This window comes from Odontesthes bonariensis, chromosome 6, assembly GCF_027942865.1.
Source record: "Odontesthes bonariensis isolate fOdoBon6 chromosome 6, fOdoBon6.hap1, whole genome shotgun sequence".
NCBI lineage: Eukaryota > Metazoa > Chordata > Actinopteri > Atheriniformes > Atherinopsidae > Odontesthes > Odontesthes bonariensis.
The window spans coordinates 33,029,562-33,049,688 of NC_134511.1; the positions used below are offsets into that span (position 1 = coordinate 33,029,562).

The window sequence follows — 20,127 nt, forward strand, 5'->3', positions numbered from 1 at the left end:
TAATGCTGGAATTAATGTACATGGTTAGGTTTAGACCAAAAAAAATAAAAAATACAGCTTTAGAAAAGTACAGCTTATCACCGACTGCCCAGTTTGGTATTCATTGGTTGTGGTTACCATTCTCTGATGAATGCTTCCCTACACAAATCAATTGCCTATAACAATGCATTTACCCCCTATTTATAAGCCTGGATTATGAAACTACTACATACTGGACATGTGGACAAACAGGTATAGGTGTAATTACATTCAGAGCAACTTACTGAGTTTTTGACAACCAGACATAGATTTATGTTATATGACTCTTGGTTAAATTGGAATTGTGAGTCTTAATACTGAAATAGATATCTTGTGATTGATAAAACCCCTTTACTTCTCCCTATCTTAGAAGGTTTTGCCTTTGCCTCAGGGAAAGAAGAAAATGTTCAGGGAAATTGTTGATAAGTATTTGTGAGCAAGAAGAAGCTGGGCTATTTTTTGGTTTTATTGCTCAGGGATACTTTAAAGCAGTAATGATTCATATTTTTGTCAGTAAAGGAAACTATGTCTTTGTGTAATATGCATTTAAAGCTTTCATTATGAGGAAAAAATCAGTCTCTTAGATCATTTTGTTTTCTGGCCTCATTTTTACTATTTTAGTTCACTGTCCCAGCGAAGCAAAATAGATCATGCAACTTTCAAGTGTCACATTTAGGTTTAAATTTCCAGTGTGTACAGTTTAGGGAGATCAGATGACATAAATTCTATGTGATATGAACAATGACACCTATACTTTCATATGGATTTCAGACTTACATGAACCAACCAGTTACATCTTCAAACAGTGCATATCCTTTCAATTAGCTCCTGTTTTTGGTGATCACCGAAGCTTCTATAACTTGCATTGGAGTTTTAAGGCAATGGGTATTAAGTTGGTTGCAATTCAACCATCAGTGTCCCAAAATCCAACAAACTGCTCCTTTAGCATGCAATGAAAATGAAATGATCTGAACCTAGATGTGCTGGCAGTTAACATTTGGGTCCAGTTCACTAACGTAGCAGTAAATAACAGCAAGGTGTTTTCCCTGCTCATTTATATCATGCATTTTTGAGAAAAGGTAACTTACGGGTCGTTATCACATTTGTCAGCTGCCAGGACTCAACATGTACTGATGTGAGAGCTGATTCTTGGAGGCTGCTGTGCCTTGACATTAGACCATTAAATGTGGGCTGAGCCCCTTGACCTTTCCTTGATGGATCTGTATGTCTACCCTCATTTAAACAGGGCTCAGTGAGATGCATGGCAAAGTGATTTACTCACACGAAGCATGTTTGCTTTGTCACTGTGAAACATTTCCTTTTCTGGGACAGCCAATGACATATGTTGGTGGCCGAGAGGTTTATTCACAACAACAGTTCCAGGAAGCCCGACTAAAACTTGCACTCCAATTAATGAGCTTTGCCTTTATGTGTCAACCAGGGTGACTCCAGGTTATTGTTGTACATAATGTTAAAGCAATGAAAGGCTTAATGAACCCTACAAGATTCATTTCAGCAAATACTACCACCAAATTGATAACTTAACGATTCATATAATGAAAATAGTATATAAACTGAGCACCAGTTGAGTACAGTTGTATTATTATCAAGTGATGATGAATATCTCAAACATTGTATACAATAAATCTGATTAAGCCTCTGAATGTATGATTACTCATTAATCCAGAAGAGGAAATTAGTCTAACATACAGTTAAACAAAATATGATTAAGAAAATACCATTGTTCAATGATTTTCATTTATTTCACTTTTAGCTAGCTTTTATGAAAGACCTAATTAATTAAGAGAGGAGCATTTAAGTAAATTAAGACACTCAATGATTAGAAAATATAATTCATTCATTATTTGCCCAGCAAAATCAGTGTGTACAATATGTTCCCACCTAAACAGACCTCTCTCTCTCAAAATATTAAGTAAAACAATACAAATAGAATAATCTAAATAAATTATCCCTACATATAAATTGAAAGAATCACATGGAATGTTGTCTTTCAGGCAAAGAAATGTTGTATTTTAAAGATTACATGTTCAATATGAAGTGATTGTCAGCAACACACTAAAAGAAAGCGTGGACAGGAACATATTTACCACTCTATTGCATCAGCTCCTCTTGTAATAACATTTGCATTATAAAGAATTTCACCATAAAATACTGGCAGCAGACACACCATAATTTACAAGGCTGTCCTCCCAGAAATGATCCCATGGGCGTTTGTTCATCCGGGCAGAACAACCTATAATTATGTTCAAAGACTATGCACAGAATATTCTTTGAACAAATATTGCATTCAAAGTCTAAAAATTGTGTCTATTAAGGCTACAGTGGCATAATACAAAGTATGTATTGTGTTTTTTAAACCCTAACCAAGTAGTTTTGATTTCTAAACCTGTGCGCACACTGGTTGTGGTTAGACTATTTCCTGTTCTCCTTCTATCGGCAACTTGAGTCATGGATGCCTTCTCCAATTTCTCTCACTTGTAGCATTTTTTGATCCAGTGTGCCTTGATTTAGGACATTTTGAAATAGTTGCCATCAGAAACTTCAATCAAGTCTGTAACATCCTCCCCTTCCTCTTTCCCCCATGAGAACAACACATAGCGTAGTGAATCCTGCATCACACGTGCCAGCCCATTGATTACCTTTGGCTTCCAGTAAATAGACTGATTGTAGGACAGATAGGTTTTCAATGTCTAATCAAATTATTCTTTTGCCTAAACCAAGCCAAGGAAGGGACAATGTTTTGCTATTGTGCGTTGTTGCATTTACATCTAACCAAGGCAACCAATAAAATAGTAAATAAAATAAAATGACTGCATTGAAGAACACAAAGATTTTTTAGATCTAATCAGGAACCTTTCCGCCACAACCAAGTACTGTTGATTTCTTGATTCAACCAAGAGATGATAACATCTAAAACCAACCAGAATGTGACAAACGTTTAAGAAAGAATAGTTTATGCAAAAATAAATGTACTAAATGTAAAACTAAGTGATATTTGTGCTTTGATTTCCAACTATTCTTTTAACTATGTGTCATTACCCCTATTTATTCACTTTGCCATTTCATTTTTTTCATTATTTATTTTATATATATATTTCTGTGTTAATCTTTCAATTTACTTGTTTGTTTGTATTTCCTTCATTTTGCTGAACTATTTTATCGATTGTATTTCATTTTACAATGTATTTCCTTATTATATCACTGTATTTCTTTTAATCAACAGATGAATATGTATCTTCGTATTATTTCCACCCTACCCTCTCAGTCTCTATTTATTTCCCCAACTGTCTATGCTTTTGTGTTTTCGTTTTTATACTCTTGTCTCTGTTTTCGCATCCCTGAGTGCATTTCTACTTTATGAAACAAATGACGGGGCTGTTTCACAACACAGCTACAGAGATCAGGGGCCTCGTATTTTTATGCACAATTTATCGTGTATAAAAATGAAAGTGGTGTGACAATGTGCATGATGAGCCACAAAGTCTTGAGCAGTTGAAAAACGCACAGACCATCCTACAAACTCTGAATCTCTCAGTTACCAGCATAAAATGATACATTTCTTTACAGAAGTGCTTTCTAATACAAATATCCTCACTACTCCAGATACTGTGTTATGACAAATCCGAATTTATGTAAGCAGAATGTGGATTAAGTTTAAAACCCACCTGGGGTCATCTTTTGAGATTATCATTTACTTATATTATAACATTTTATTACTGCATGTTTCACAATATGTAGAACTGCCCTGTGATGGATTGACAACCCATCATGGGTGTATTCTGCCATTCATGCACTAAAAACCTGCTTAACATTACTTCACACAGCTGATGTGCCAAAAACTGGAGAGCTCTATGTTTATGCAAGGGGAGCATATGATGGCATGCTGGGGCTGCACAGAAAGTGGGGTGCACCGATCCATCTCTCCAGAGAAGGAAACCCCATGACAAATGAAGTCATTTGGATGTGATACACAATTTAAAAATAAAACAAAAAGAATAAATAAACATAATTTGTAAGCTTAGACATGGCATTTATTTTAACCGCTTCATTTAATGAGCAACTTGTGTCCTCAAGTGTATCATTCTCTCTAACTCATTACAAAAGTCTATCATAGCACAAATAGTTTCATCCTATCACAGCGTTTGTGAACCTGACTGGTCCTCCGCAGTCTAGGTACAAGACACAGAGAAAAGCAGTGAGACTTTGCTGGTGCGCATAGTTCGATGGTGTGGAGAAGCTGAGCACACTCTGATAGTCGCTTCTTGTCTCTGGCTCTTTAGGTCTCCAATTGGTGTATCAGTAAACATATGTACATTGTGTTATTGCATTTAGGCTGCTTACTGTATGGGAATTAGATTTTTATATGTAGCATAGCAGTCATCCTTTGTTCATTTGCCGTCAGCCACACTGCTGATGCGACCTCTTCTTTATATCTGCTTGTCAGACCACTTTTCTTTTTAAACTTTCAGCATGTGTGGGTTTCTTCAAACTGGATGCATTATCTGCCAGGTTGACAGGTCTGCCTCGCCATCATTTTCTGTTTGTTACTGATGCAAAGGATAAACAACTAAATAATGCATTTTTTTTCTGGCTTTTTACTTTTGTGATCATAACTTTGATGTCACATTCTGTGAACTTTCTATTCTGGTTTCAGATTGGTATTCTTTTTCTTCTTGGAAGAACAAAGACAGGATTGCTGTCTTGTGCTTCATAAAGGATTTATAAAGGATACTCTCTGTAAGTAGGAAACATAGGGTTTATAAAGATTTATAAAGGAAGGATGCACCAGAACAGGTCTTTTGCAGTTTAATACATGTGGGAATTTCTTGATGTAAATACTGCCGCACAGCAGTGGGCAAGGCTAACGATGCTAGCAGTTAGCTTAAAACTGCTGTCAAAACAATGGCCAAGAAGCAGTCAGCCATGTAATGTAGCTTTGCTTTCATTCTGGGAACAACTACAAACTATTTCTATTATGATTTTTTTTTACAGGAGGTACTGTTTTTGCCACTTCCAATCTTAAGTGAAATGCAAAATCTACACTTTGATGATCAACCAATTGCATTTGCATTATGAAGCATTATTAAATACAGAAAAGTTTTTAAGAAAATGAGAGAGTAATATATAAAAGAAACATGAAAATAAATTTGGTGTAGAAAGAAAATAGAGGGGGAAATGCAAACAGGTAATATAAGAGAAATAAGTATATCTATAGATATAATAAGTTACAAAAGTTAAATGAAAAATGTATTTTAACATTCAAATAAATACAGAGATAAATAAACTAGACAGAATAGATTAAGCAAGAAGACGTAAAGAAAAAATATTCAGCAATAAATATTGGGATAAAAAAGTAAAGAAAGAAATGAAAAACATCCTATTGTATATATGAATTAAATTGAAAGCTGAATGGCAAAGTAAATGGGGGTATTTGGATAAATTTGAATGAATGAAGTTGAAAACAAAGTTAGAATTTTATTCATTTCATATTCTACACATTATGGCAGTTTCAGTCCTCCCCTCATGCGGACGTTGTGGCTTGTTAAGGGGAACACTTCAGAATGATTTTTGCACCAATGTGAAAACACACTTGGCACATTTCCCTCTTGTCTGCTTGTAAGGGCAGCACTTCAGGGTCATATTTAACTATCATTTAATATTAGGAACAAGTAACTTATTTTTGGGTTTTGACTGAAGGACGTGTTGTAATTTGCTTTATGTGATTTGGTAAAGTAATTTACAGTAAAATAGAAAAACAGCAGTGGCTTTTTAGTCATTTTGCAGTGTCTACAAAATAGTACAGTTGGTTTGAAAAAGAGGGTAAATCCCATTATTAAAAGAATGAAATAAAAGTAGAAAACCATGACCAGTTTCTGGAGTAGCATTTACAAACAGGCAAGTCACTAAAACATCTCTTCTCTTTGTGGTAGAAAAGGAATCTAATGTGCAGATTTCAAATTCAGTGTCGTCAATAATATCAATGAACTTATGTAATATCATGCTGAAATAAGCAAAACCTTCCCTTACAAAGATGTTGTCAGGATGACAACTCTATAATTTGTATATATTTCTCAGCATTATCACTGCCATGGATCCGGTCTTCTATCAGTTCCCAGAGTCAGAACCAGACATGGAGAAGCTGCGTTCAGCTTCTATGCTCCACATGTCTGGAACAAACTCCCAGAAAGCCTCAGATCAGCTGAAACACTCAGGCTACGGCTACACGAAAACGAAACGAGGTTTTTTTTTAAAACGGGTACGAAAATTCTTGCGACCACACGGAAACGCGCTGCTGTCCAGACGAAAACGGATGAAAACGATGAAACGATGCAGTACACACGCCACTGTGTCACGCCACGCTGTGAGACAATAGAGAAGTGTTAAAATTGGCTCACAGCGTCAACGTGTGACTGACGCAAAAACGTTTTAGCTGTAACAATGGAAACGAAACGAGGCCGTTTTCAAACTTTCCCACTCTGGAACCCGTTTTCAAAAACTATCGTTTTGGGGTAGTGGGAACGCCGGCTCCGTGTGGCCGCGACAGCGAAACGATAAGAAAAAGTATCGTTTACAGTGAAAAACGTTTTCGTGTAGCCGCAGCCTCAGTGTATTTAAGTCCAGGTTGAAGACACACCTATTTTCAGCTGCATTTGAATAAAGCTCCGAATCTGAAGCTTGAGTTTCAAAACTTAATCACTTTTTAACTTCTGATTTTATCTGATTTTATCTATTGTTCTTATTTCTTTCTTTTTTGTTTAAAATTTAAATCACGCTTTTTATTTCTACTGTTTTAATGTATCTGTAAAGCACTTTGAATCGCCCTGTAGTTGAATTGTGCTACACAAATAAACTTGCCTTGCCTTGCCTTGCCATAAAGAGCAGAGACAAAAAAAATATTTCATTCAGGTATGCGAGTGTAATGTTGATGGAATAACGTTGAAAATATATATCAGAACTAATGACATTAAGAGCTTATTAAGGTCAGTGAAGACTAAAACGTTAACCATTATATAATTGTCCTATTTCTAGTAAATATAGAAGAATCCTCTGACAAAATGTTTCCTGCTTAGAGAGAATAAATCTACTGTAACACAGTGCTTCAGTGTTACTTCTGAGAGGCTGCTACACCAGGATGAGATGTATCAGTCTTGCTTTTCTTAATATTGAATTGACCATCACATTACATGGTGAGCCAATTTTCTAGCCTGATAAACCAGCCTAAATGGATTGGATGTCTAATTTAGTCGGGCTCCGATCAATGGATACAACGGAACATTGTTGATGAGCACAACCCGTTGTCTTTCAAACCGTGTCTGTGCCTATAGGCCAACGCTCTGACCAATCAGCGCAACTGACTGTGACGTAGTAAGCGCGACAGAAAGCTTTGGTGGGAGGGGACTCTTCCAAAACTGATGCCAAGGCTGAATCAAACGAGCGCTGTTCCATTGCCGCCGCCATCTTTCTTGTTGTGCTTTCGCTTCCATAGACATCATATAGAACACTAGACTGAGCAACGAACGTAACCGCTCTTGGGCCGAACGTAACGCAGGGCCGCCATATTGGAGTGGTGATTCGCTCCATTCAGTATAACCGGGTTGATAGGAGCAATGAACAGTCAGCGCATTTAATTAATAATATATCGCTGAATAACACTCGTGTTTATGCGTTTTAAATGTCATCCGTGAAGCACTGATAAAAAAAAAACATGGTTTGGCGGGATTTATTGTTCATACTTGGCATAACGTAACACAATATAGGCCTACATGAGTCATTAATAGTTCATGGTTCACCTTTGAAAAACAAACAATGAGATAACGAGTCATTTTTTCATTTTATTTTTATTTTTAGTTCTTAAGTGAATCATACACGGACCTTCAACATTACAATATTGGTTTTTTTCACACTTCTTTTTTTCCCCACAATTTTATATATATATATATATATATATATATATATATATATATATATATATATATATATATATATATATATAGGGAAGATATCCACTGGCCATTAATATACAAAAAAGAGCACTACAATTTTGGATGCACCTCAAAACAAGTCCCTCAGACACACTGCACTTTATTGCAGCAAAAACAATGTGTATAAATTAATCATTACATGTTCATTATATTTTATGCTTTGGCAATACATTTACTTTTTCTGGTTCTCTGAACCTGGAGCAGTTCGGGAATCATCAGCATCAGTGTGTCAATGTTTATAACAAACCCCATGACTGACAGGTACCTGCAATTGGAAAAACAAAAACATTCATTATTCTGATCATAGCAAAACAAGACTCCTCTTGAAAGCACCATGTGATGTCATTAGTGACAGGTTGAAAACTTGTGTGTCCATTTTTTTTCCTTTTTTAAGCGTTTAAATATAAATCGAAATAGTTTTCCTTGATTGTAGGTCACTTTTGATAAAGGTGTTTGCCAAGTATAATGCAATGTGATAATGTAAAAGATACGAGGTTTCTGCCCGTCACCAACGATGTGCAATTTTTGTAGACAACGGAACCCATGGAAAAAAGTGTGAAATCAAGTCACAAATGTAATGCACGCACCCCACCACCCATATCAACAGTGATACGACTCAGTAACCTTAGCATACGTTCGCCTAAAATGAAGTTCATAAAATGCTGTACAGTTTTTTATTGTTTATCTTTATTTTAAACTTTGTTGTTAAAGTATGTCATGTTTTCATTTCCTTAATTTCAAGCCATTTATATAATAGGATGCTATGGTTGATGCCGAGCTGTCAGCTCTCAGCTGTCATCTGTCAGCTGTTAGCTGATCGGTCATTCATTTACGATGTGGTCGCATAGTGTTAATACGCCAATATTACTCTGCCGTTGCCCTCCGCTATTAATTTGTTGTTCAAGTAGCCTATGTCATGTTTTCATTTTCATTAATTTCATTATCATATCATCAAGCCATTCATATTCATCTTGTGAGCTAATCTAGCTAGCCACGGCCTCAGGAGCATCTATTTATACTACAACACTCTGGTAAAACAAATAGATTCAATAGTACGGTAATGTTAAATCTTACTTGTGAAAAGTAATCCCACGACTTCTGTTTTCCTTGGTTTGCTCGTTTGAGCAGTTGTATGCTGAACACCAGCCAGGCATCTTGACAAGTCTCTAGTTGCAAATTCAATGACAAACGTTATCGTGAGCTTGATGTTCACCACTCCAAGATGGCGGCCGTTTTTCTCGCGTCTCAGCAGCCAATGCTCAGTCTAGTGTTCTATATGATGTCTATGTTCGCTTCCACTGCCCAACGTCGCACTGCTCTGTCGTCACTCCCTCAAAACCCCGCACCAGAACCCTCTGCCCCGCCCGCGTTGATTCAAAACACATCTCTGCGTTGTGATTGGTTTAGTTGCCATCTGCCAGATTCAGGGCAGTATTTTCAAAATGAAAAGTGGTTCGAGGCCAGACCCAACCGCAGGCAAAACATTTTGCCGTCCAGCAGTTGGCGCTGGTTTTCCAGGCTACCAATTTTCAGGTATGGTAACTTTACTAGTTTGCCCATCATCGATGAAACCAATCAATATTTAACCTGTTTCCAGATCAGTGTCTGACACAAGTCTATATATCCACCCACTGCAGAGCGTGGCCTCTGCTTTATACCAAAATTAAATGTTTTTCCTTTGAGGGGATCATTTTGCAGCAGACAAAATACATAACTCCCAGCTGTACTAAAGGTAATTTTTTGGACTGGAAAAGTCCTGCAGGTTATTTTGGAAAAAAAAAAGAACACTGGCAGTGAGTAGCCTCCACAGCTGCATAAACATGAACTCTAAGGCTTTCAATTGTTCATTCACTACCTGCCATCTGGTCGTAACATAGCAGAATCCATAGTTCTTTGTGTTCTCAGAAGAGGCCCTCCATATACAGACTAGTAAATATTAATTTGAACTAATTATAGTAGTATAGTATGAATAGTATGATGGATAGCTATTTTTCCTCTTTGTTACACAGTAAGTCCTGTAACGAAAATTCCCTACTCCATAACTCTCCTCTTGTGGAATCAGTCCAACATTTTATTTGCTAGGATCAGAGGGAGCATCATAACTTTTCTCATTCCCTGTGAAGCCCAGTAATTATTACACTCTAATGGCTTTTATTGTATTGTTTCTTTAGTGTAGGTCAATGATTAAAGAGTCTCAATGTACGAATGCAGAATCTGCAAAGAGCACAAACAGAGCTACATATAGAGGCGCTTGCTATTTTTAGGGTGGCATAATGCAGCTTCTAACAGTGGCATGATCCACATGGGAAAAGGATGAACTAATAATCCATCGTTGTGTGTGACGTTCCTCATTAAATGTCTACAACGTGCTCATTTATAACACAAATTGACTGATTCTTCAAGTACAAAAAGGAGATGGAAAAAAGAAAAGGCTTGTTCATTTTTTATTTTTTTTTGCCTTTCTTTCAGTTTGTACCCTCCTGTGTGTGGAAAAGATTTGAATTTAAAATAAACTGTAAGAATGGACTGCTGTAACATTAGACAGATGTGGAACAAGCTAAAGCTTTCATTTAAAAGTGCCGGAACACTGTAATCACAATGTTAATATGTTTGTTTTTTTTAAAGGATTTTTTTTGCAAGAGAAATGTTAAATATGACAGATATAGCAATTATCTTTAGCTATTTCATACTGAGGCATGAATGTGCCCTAGTTCATACACACTAATACAGGTAAGTGTGATACCACGTACTTTGTACTGAGCACGTAGTCATCCTGCTGCCCAGTTGTTCAGGTTAAACATGAGAGTGCCACCTAAAGAGAAAAAATCCTCAGATAGAAAAAGACAGAAAAAAGTTCCTGTGACTTTAATTTGGAGTTAAATGCAGACACTTGTTTGCTTCAGGGGTCAATGCTGCTAAATTCACCCTCTCTCCCTGCAACCGGCACCATGATATATTAAGACCTTCAGATAGAAAAAGACTCCTGACAATGCTTCCACTCACTACGTCTCCTCAATCACACAGACGGGGGATTAGACTGCCATTTTTATTTTTTTTATATACCTTCACTGGCTGATTTATGTTGTGAGCCAAAGTCAGCAGCTAGGTGTGGATGCTGTTCAGAGCCAGTGTCCCACAAGCGTCCTTATTAATCTCTCCTTCAGAAAGTGGAACGCTCAGCAGTAACCCAGAGAAGAAGCTCAAACAACCATCAATCCTCCAATGAAACACAGACTGCAATTTGCACATCTTGCTATATACCCGACAAACTTGAGTTTCCAGTGAAGACTGCCAGCTTCATCTGTGAGAGCGGAGGAACAGGGATGTTATAATTCATCTGAAATAAATATGTTAGCAGAGAAATGCATGAGACAGAGACCGTACAGTGTTTGTTCTTTAGGAACTCCAGCACAGGCTCTCTTCAGTCCCCATATGAAAGGTTCTGGATTCATTTGCAGTGCAAGATTTTAATCATAAATAAAATAAAGGGATGGGGATTCAACCAGCAAATGACTGTTGTGTTTCCAAAAACATCATTCATACGAGCCAGTCCTGACATCACTTTGGCTGTAAACACCTCACTTCTTGACAGCTGTGGGTGATGAATATCATTTTCAGATATTAGTATACTTTTTTAAATTATTGCTAAAGGAGTGTAAATTTCAGCATCTAGATCAACTGAAAAGGCTCTCTACTGTATGCAATGGACTTAGACACAAGTCTGTAAATTTAAATCCTTGAGAAAAGGCTGTTTACCCTTTTTTTTCAAATGGACTTGTAGTTGGACTTTTAACTTGATTTAACACTGTAATAATTTGTGAATCTATTCTCAATTTCTGCTCACAGCTTTTGTTGATTTGATGTTATGAAAATGTGTGGTAAGCATCATAGTCAATTATTGCTGATGAGTTAATGAGCGGTTTCCCACTGGTGCTCACCTACAGTTTTTGTACCATGCTTTTCTCCTGAAATGCAACATTTCTGACATCATTTGCTCCACACGAAGGTTGAGACGATGTGACCAAGACTGAAAGGTCACTCATTTTACAGTTCAAACAGATTCAGAGTTTGTGTAAGTAAAGTTATTCATTACCTCGCTGTCTTGTTAAAATAAACACTCGCTCAAATTGTAAATAATAACAAATATCAAATCAAAATCAAATCAAATTTATTTGTATAGCACATTTCATGTACAAACAATTCAAAGTGCTTTACATAAAATAAAAGCATTGCAGCAGGGAAGCATCAAAAATACATAAAAGAATATAAAGAGAAACAAATAAAATCATTTAAATGAATTTAAAAACAAGCAACAGTCAAAATAAATTAAAAGATAGCGTGCAGATTTCATGCATAGACGCATGAGAAAAGAAATGTTTTTAACCTGGATTTAAAAATGTCTACATTTGGTGAAAGTTTGATCTCCACTGGAGGTTTGTTCCACTTGTTTGCAGCATAACAGCTACATGCTGAATATGTCATTTCAACAGAGGAATTCACAAACATTAGATTTATTTAATCGTCTCCAGCTCCAAACTTGATTCAGAAAAATTGATCCAGCCTCGTGGCAAGTAGCATTGACAAGTTTGAGTTCTGTCTTGACCACCAGCACCTTCACATAACTTTACTTTAAGATGTTGTTTTTTCAGTCAGATGGGGTTTTACTGTGCATTCACTTGCTGTTTCAACCTTACACATGACTAACTGTCCTACTTACTTAAGTCAGATATCAAAAAACAAGACAAGATCAATATTAGGAAAAATCGTGACTTGCATTAAAATGACCCTGCATCAGATATCCTTTTCCTGGATTGCTGGTGACCAAGCCCCCCCCCCCCCCCAAAAATAACACAAACACAAACAAGGAGTCTTTTTGAATTACTTTGAGAGTCATGCTAGATGGCACGGGAAAAAAAAAATATATATATACATATGATCTACTTTTTGACTTGTTTTATATCTCCACATTGGTCAACAAAACCATCATTATATGTTCTTTTGATGATTGAATACATCTTTAATTTGGTGATTCTATTGTAAAGAAGAGTACTCTTAATATCAAATCAACCATCACCTATGTATATACTGACTTAGAGCTTCATTTAAATCATATTTAATGATATTCATCTCCTCTTTCTGTTTGCTGCTGGCAATATTCCTCATCAGATGCAAGTGGCATAATAAACATCCATCCACAGATACAGCCTGCAGAGACACTCGCTAACCACTGGTTTTGGTTGGAGATTTAATTGAAGCTTTTCAGAGCATATTCGGTACAGTGAGCTTGCTTCTGCTGTATCATTCACCCCATGAGGCCTTCTGAGAGCGACATCAATATCCATATGATAACCTTTAGCATAGTCTCATTTAGACTGATACGATAGATCTAGTTTTTCTTGTCTGTAATGGACTTAAAGCTTTTTATGTGTTAACTTCACATCCAAACAACCAAAAATAAACACCTTAAATTGAATCACCGTCTTGAATCACTAATATTCTATTAAAGATCCTTAAACAGCAAAGCTCACTCTTGATTTTTCCTTTCGCTGATTGGAACTGACTGTTTTTTTTACATAAAGTTAACATCAGTATAGAGCAGTCACATGTGTTCTGAGTGATTGGTCACATAAGAATGCTCAGAAAGCCCATCCTTAGTCAACAACAGTTTTACTAAACTGACGGTTTCATTTAATTTGATACAATGTTTCCCCATCAAAAAGTTACTCAATAAGCACTGTTCTGATGGAAATTTGAGGCACGGACTTCGTTGCAACTAAACAGTCGCTCCAGGTTGTTTTGCTCGACAAGTCTCTGCTGAGTAGAGCAAATCCACTTGCTTGTGTTTTGAGAACTGTTCAATGGAAGGATTCCAACCAAGGGAATCTGACCTTTTTATGACAGAATTGGCAGTTTGCTGCAGTTAGCTTGGATTGGAAATGAAGCAACGCGATAGTTCTGGCAGACCACGTAGTCAACGCGCCCTTTGCCTATTGGCTGACGCCGACCCAACCCCTATGGCTGTCCACAAACCAACTGCGCTTAATGGGTAATCAGCTGCTGCTCGCAATTGGATGCTGGCATTTGGGGCACTTCATTTAAACTTGGTTTGCTGTCACTGCTCTTTTTGCTTTCTGCTTGCACCCACCACCTCCCCTGCTCCACCGACTTCTCATTGCCAACAATGTCATACTGTTGTCACTGTTGCTTGCTCTGTTCTAGGGGGTTTGTTGCCTTTACAGCAAATGGAAGGCACTCCACCTGAGGATGCTGCTGTTCCCTGTCTGGCTTCCATGGAGCTCATGGAAAAGTCGGGAACTTCCTCCGAACAGAGCCATACCGCCAAACATAAATTGTATGCATTCAGAATAAGCTTCTGAAATTCATCTCTGTTTCTCGTCTCATTTTGACTAGAGTGGTTCTGACAGAACTATGTTAGTTTATTGAACAGATTTGTGGTGAGGCATACAGGAGCTAAATGGAATTCTTGACGTCTCTGATGTTGACTTAGCAGGGTTCACACTTCATACTCTTACAGGGATGCAGGGTGTGTCCATTTCTGAAAGTGTAAAGTTTCCAATAAATAAGGTGTGTATGTGTGTGTTTGTTGAGATTATGGGCTTCTTTAAATGGGTTTTTGACAAAGCTGGGCTGAGTAACCCAAATTAATGTAACAAATGACTGATAACTGATAATATAATATAATTCGGATAACATGTCATTCACTGGCTGTGTAGACATTTTTAAGCTATAAATGAATAACTTATTTGTCAAAATAATGACTGTTTTTTGCTATAGTCTTATAATTTAAAGAAAAGTTATTAGTTATGTCGAAACCACGACATTTCCTACTGCTATCTGGTTAATTTTCTTACAGTCATTAAAAGAAAGAATTTTCTTATATGCTTTTTCCTAGTGGAGCTGAAATTCAACTTGGACCAGTATGTGAACAAACGCTACCCGGGCCTGGTAAAGATTGTGAGGAACAGCAGGCGGGAAGGCTTGATCCGAGCCAGAATACACGGCTGGAACGCAGCCACGGCTCCTGTTGTCGGATTCTTTGATGCTCACGTCGAGTTCAACACGGGCTGGTAAGAAAAGGTCATGTTTAACAGGAGAAACTGTGAGCTCTTTCTCAGTCCTTTCTCACCTTTGCTTTTGAGCTCTGCTTCTTTATGTTTTTACTACAGAGAGAGGTCATGTTATACCGTTAGTCTTTAGGTATGAAGTTCGGTCTGATCTAAGCATTTTCACCTACAGTGCAGGTATGCCAAGTTTTCACAGAGACAGCACTTTTCAGCAGAATGACCCATATTATTGGGAAGGAGTTATTGATAGTAAGCATTTTTCTCTTGCATGTCTGTTTTAGATTATAAATAACTGACTTTGATTAACATAAAAATGCATCTCAATTGAAATAACACAATTTTATTTCATCTGTGAGCTTTGGGCTCATTTTTTCGATTTGTAATTGCTTCTGGGGGTCTCAGTCCTGCTTAAAGCTTAACTGCAAACAAGTCACTCAAATAGATGTAATTGGCACCTAATTTGAACCTGTCATGCTGTCAGTGTTTGAAGAAGAAGTGTAGCCTTTGTTCCCCAGGAAGATGCCTGGGAGGCAAGAGTTGAACACAGAGGGATGAAGTTAGAAGTGATGGGTTGGGATGGAGGAGGACAGCAAGGAGAGACGGTTGGGTTGTAAATTGGCAACATTGCTTCTGGATGCAATAAAGCCTTTCTGGCTAGATAAATGTGAGAAATGCAAACAATTTGCCACTCCTACTTGTGGTCATAACTCAAATGGAGAGGTACAGATATCATAAAAAGATCTCTACAATCAACAGAACCTCTTCTTTAGTGTGATAGGAAATTGACCAAAAAATCCAACAGTAAGACCTTGGCTTACTAATCATCAGATTTCAACATTCTCTTCATTTGGATGCTTCCAAATGAAGCATCCATGAAAAGAAACTGCCAGTAGTCAAACATTTAACCAAATAAATCAGACTGAAAACAGGACACGTATGTAGGTTTTTTTTAAACTCTTCTATGTTCGTAAGGATTTTCACCAGCTTTTCTTGGAGTTTATAATAACTCCTAACTCGTGTTACTATTTTACGGTACCTCTTAGTCTGATACTATAAAGGTTTTGTTATGACCGGAGTCTGAATGTGATGAGCTGACAGTTTCAAGTGGGCTTATGAAATGGCTAAGAGAGTTATTCCCATTTTTCTTTCTCTCCTCCTATTTAGATTGCAATGGGCCGAATGAATTATTAAGGCCCTTTTCTGTGCGATTTTCATTGTTCACAATCATGTGGGAGCCTTCAGATTTGATATAACCTCCAGTGGGTTATACTGTAATGTAGTTCTGACACATACTTAACCTTCATAACCAGTAACACACTGAGACGATTTTATTCTATTTAAACTCCTCTTTTTCTTTTTTTTCTTTTTTTCCTTTTTTTCATATACCAATCGTTATTTATGAATGATTTGATTGTGTCAGATACATGTCTGAAATGTGTTATCAAGCCCTGGGGCACCCTCTTATCATGGCAACTGATATATCCATCAGTTCCTAAAGTCTCACCCCAGCAGTTATCAACCCCCTAAAAACTCCTCTGTGTTTGTAGAAAATTGTACAGAATTGTACAATTTGAGCTTCTTTGCCACCAAAAAAATTTAGAAAGCATTTTGGTTATGTCCACCTGTTAGCAGATGACATTTGCCTCCCTGCCTTGTCCAACTCTTTGCATTTTCTGAAAAAATTTAGAAGACTGTATACAAGTGAAAATGAACAACTTTTAGTAAAACAGTACTTGAATAGCGCTTTTCCAGTCAAGCTGACCACCCAAAGTGCTTTTACACTAAAAGCCACCTTTACCATTCTCACACACACACACACACACACACTCATACAGTGTGTCTTAGTCTATACAGTGTTACAGGCTACATAGTGCGTTTTTCTCTATCACACACATCTGTAGGCAATGTGGGGTTCAGTGCCACAGTAAACTTCGACATGTGGTCCAGGAAAGTTTTGATAGAATGACTCACATTCCATTTGGCAGATGACTGCTCTTCCTCCTAAGCTACAAGCTCTATCTTATGGCTTATGTTATGGCTTATGTGAAACTTTTGATAGTGCTATCACATCTTGCAAAATTTGCTCTAGGCTCTGACCTCTTTCACATTCACTCCAAAAAGCTCCATATTTTGCTTCAGTTTCTGAGCCAAGAACAACCTCAGGCTTAGTTAAAAAAAACAACTCAGGATTTTTTTCTTTTTATGAAAATTTAAAACTGTGCAATGAAACCTTTTATTTCTCTGCTTCTGCTTGCACATAAAAAAAGAGAAAAAGACAAAAATGCATTAAAAACCCATGCTCTTTTAACAAAATTATGCAGAATGGATTATTCATAGGTTTATTTTTATGCAAGCTTCAATACAAATACTATGTTAATACAAACTAGATAAAAAACAGTTCTGCCATGCTAACAGATGAGGCAAGCTGATAGTTTATAAGATGCACAGCCAAAATGAGAGCACTAAAGGACAGAGTGAGCTTGACCTTGAAAGAAAAAGAACAAACATAAATATACAACTAGAGATTAGTCAGCAACCAGACAGTGATCTCATGACCTTTGCAGAGAGATGTTTTGATGAACTTTCAGTACGGTCTGTCAGCTGGCTGCGCATGGCTTGAATTTGAACTACCGGCCCAGAGGCAGCTAAAGGCAGGTCACCCAGCCAACAAGCAGCACTCAGGCAAAAAGCTGTATTATTGCCTCTAGGTGCATTACAGATGATAATTGATACCCTTGTGGTTCCCTCATCTGTTTCCACATCTGTTCTTGTCTAAAAATAGAAGCGCCTTTCCTGTCCCCATATAACTCCTCTCACCTCGTTCTCACACGTTCCTGCCTTCTCAGTAACGGTGCCAGCCCCTCCCCACCTTCCCTTACTATACAGGCTGAGGCTTTAGCTCACCTTCTGTCCGACACACACACTCTCTCTGCCTCACACGCTCACATATCGTTCTCATCTTCTTATGACAGCGTTTATCCAAAGTTTTTTTTTCCCCCTTCAGATCCTCTTTGGTTTGAGGTGGGATTTACAGCAGTCAATAAAAAGTAGAGCACTACTGCTGTGATTTTTCTTGAAGTGGTGGCTGAGTAGAGGTGTATAGTGATACCTATGTCTGTGTTTGTGTGTGCGTGCGTGCATATTTGTTATCTAATTTATGCCTTCAAACATTCTGCTCCCCAGTATTCCGATAAATTTACTTGTGTTATCTACACTTTCTATTTGTCAGAATGCAAAGAATACCTATTCATCATGATATGATTACTCACCATGGCGTATACAGTGATAAGTGAGATGGATGGTTGCTGTAGATGCTGTGGTGAATCTCCCTCAATGACCTTGCACACACAGCCTGTGCATACTGAGCTGGAGCCAGCACTGCCAGCTCTCTGCTGCAGCACTGTGATTCATTGGCATGGTCTTCCCCCAGAGGGGCTATACATTTGCAACTGAAATGCTTTGCTAGTTCACATTATTGTTAAAGCAAACATAATTGTATCATGCTGTACAGTGCACTTATCTTTGGACCTGAGCGTTTCAGGGAGAAATTGTCTAGCTATATAGTTACTCTAGATGGTATTTCCTTGGCTTCTAGTTCTACAATGAGGAACCTTGGAGTTATTTTTGACCAGAACTTATCATTTGACTCGCATATAAAACAGGTTTCTAGGACTGCCTTCTTTCACCTTCGTAATATTGTTAAAATCAGGAACATCTTGTCTCAGAGTGATGCAGAAAAACTAATTCATGCATTTGTTACTTCAAGATTGGACTACTGTAATTCTTTATTATTGGGCTGTCCCACATATTCTCTGAAAAGCCTTCAGTTGATCCAAAATGCTGCAGCCAGAGTTTTGATGAGAACTAACAGGAGAGATCATATTTCTCCAGTTTTAGCTTCTCTTCATTGGCTCCCTGTTAAATTCAGAATATAATTTAAGATTCTTCTCCTTACATATAAAGCTCTTAATGACCGAGCTCCATCATATCTTAAAGATCTCATTGTAAGATACTTTCCTAACAGAGCACTTCGTTCCCAAACTGCAGGTTTACTTGAGGTTCCCAGAGTTTCTAAAAGTAGAATGGGAGGCAGAGCCTTCAGTTATCAGGCCCCTCTCTTGTGGAATAAGCTGCCAGTAAATGTCCGGGAAGCAGACACCCTTTCCACTTTTAAGACCAGGCTTAAAACTTTCCTTTTTTATAAAGCTTATAGTTAGGTCTGTTGAATCTGATAGTGTATCTGCTAGTGTGTCTTGTTCTGCCTCCACCTCTGGCACCCTCTATACTTTCATTACCCCCTACCCGAACCAGGGTTTGAATCCCATTCCCGCTTATCTTACCTCTTTTATTTCTCCCCCTACCCGAACCAGGGTTTGCATCCCCACCCCGCTGTGACTGGTGTGCAGTTGGTGAGAGGCTGAGGTAGCTTGTGGCTGTAAAAAGATGGTTGTTGTGGTGTGAGGAGCAGATCTATATAGGGAGTATAGGGAATTACTCACTGAGTCTGGTCCTTTATTTTATTATTTATTTTTTCGTTAGCACAAGTTTCTTGTGTTTACCTTGAATAGGGATGGCTCAGGTAATCCGGAAACATCCCATAGTTAAGCTGCTATAGGCCTAGACTGCTGGGGGGCCTCATCTGTCACACCTTTCCTCACTTTACTCTCTTTATGTATATGTGATATTATTGTGGTCATTAACTCGTGTTTCCCTGTTCCAACAGATATCCTTTGAATGGTGTTACAGTGCCGCCGCCGCTGCGGCCCTCCCCCCCTTTCTGTCTTCTCAAACCCCAGCTGGTTGAGGCGGATGGCCACCCTTCCTGAGTCTGGTTCTGCCAGAGGTTTCTTCCTGTTAAAAGGGAGTTGTTTCTCTCCACAGTCGCCTCAGGCACGCTCAGGCCGGGAGATTGGACCGAAAAACAAAAAGTTTTCAGTGCAATCTGTTGGTTTTCTTAGCTAGGAAATTGTTTTTGAATTGGCTCTATATGAACGAATTGGATTATTTTATGAATTATGATT

The 20,127-nt window shown here is 37.8% G+C and overlaps 1 protein-coding gene across 1 annotated transcript in view; it reads left to right on the top strand.

Moving 5' to 3' along the window:
- galnt9 (polypeptide N-acetylgalactosaminyltransferase 9) overlaps nucleotides 1–20,127 on the top strand; it is a 134,808-nt gene that overhangs the window by 45,208 nt on the left and 69,473 nt on the right. The window contains exon 4 of the mRNA XM_075468387.1: nucleotides 14,935–15,109. Within this exon, the coding sequence (XP_075324502.1) occupies nucleotides 14,935–15,109 (175 nt within the window). The remainder of the gene's footprint in view (nucleotides 1–14,934; nucleotides 15,110–20,127) is intronic.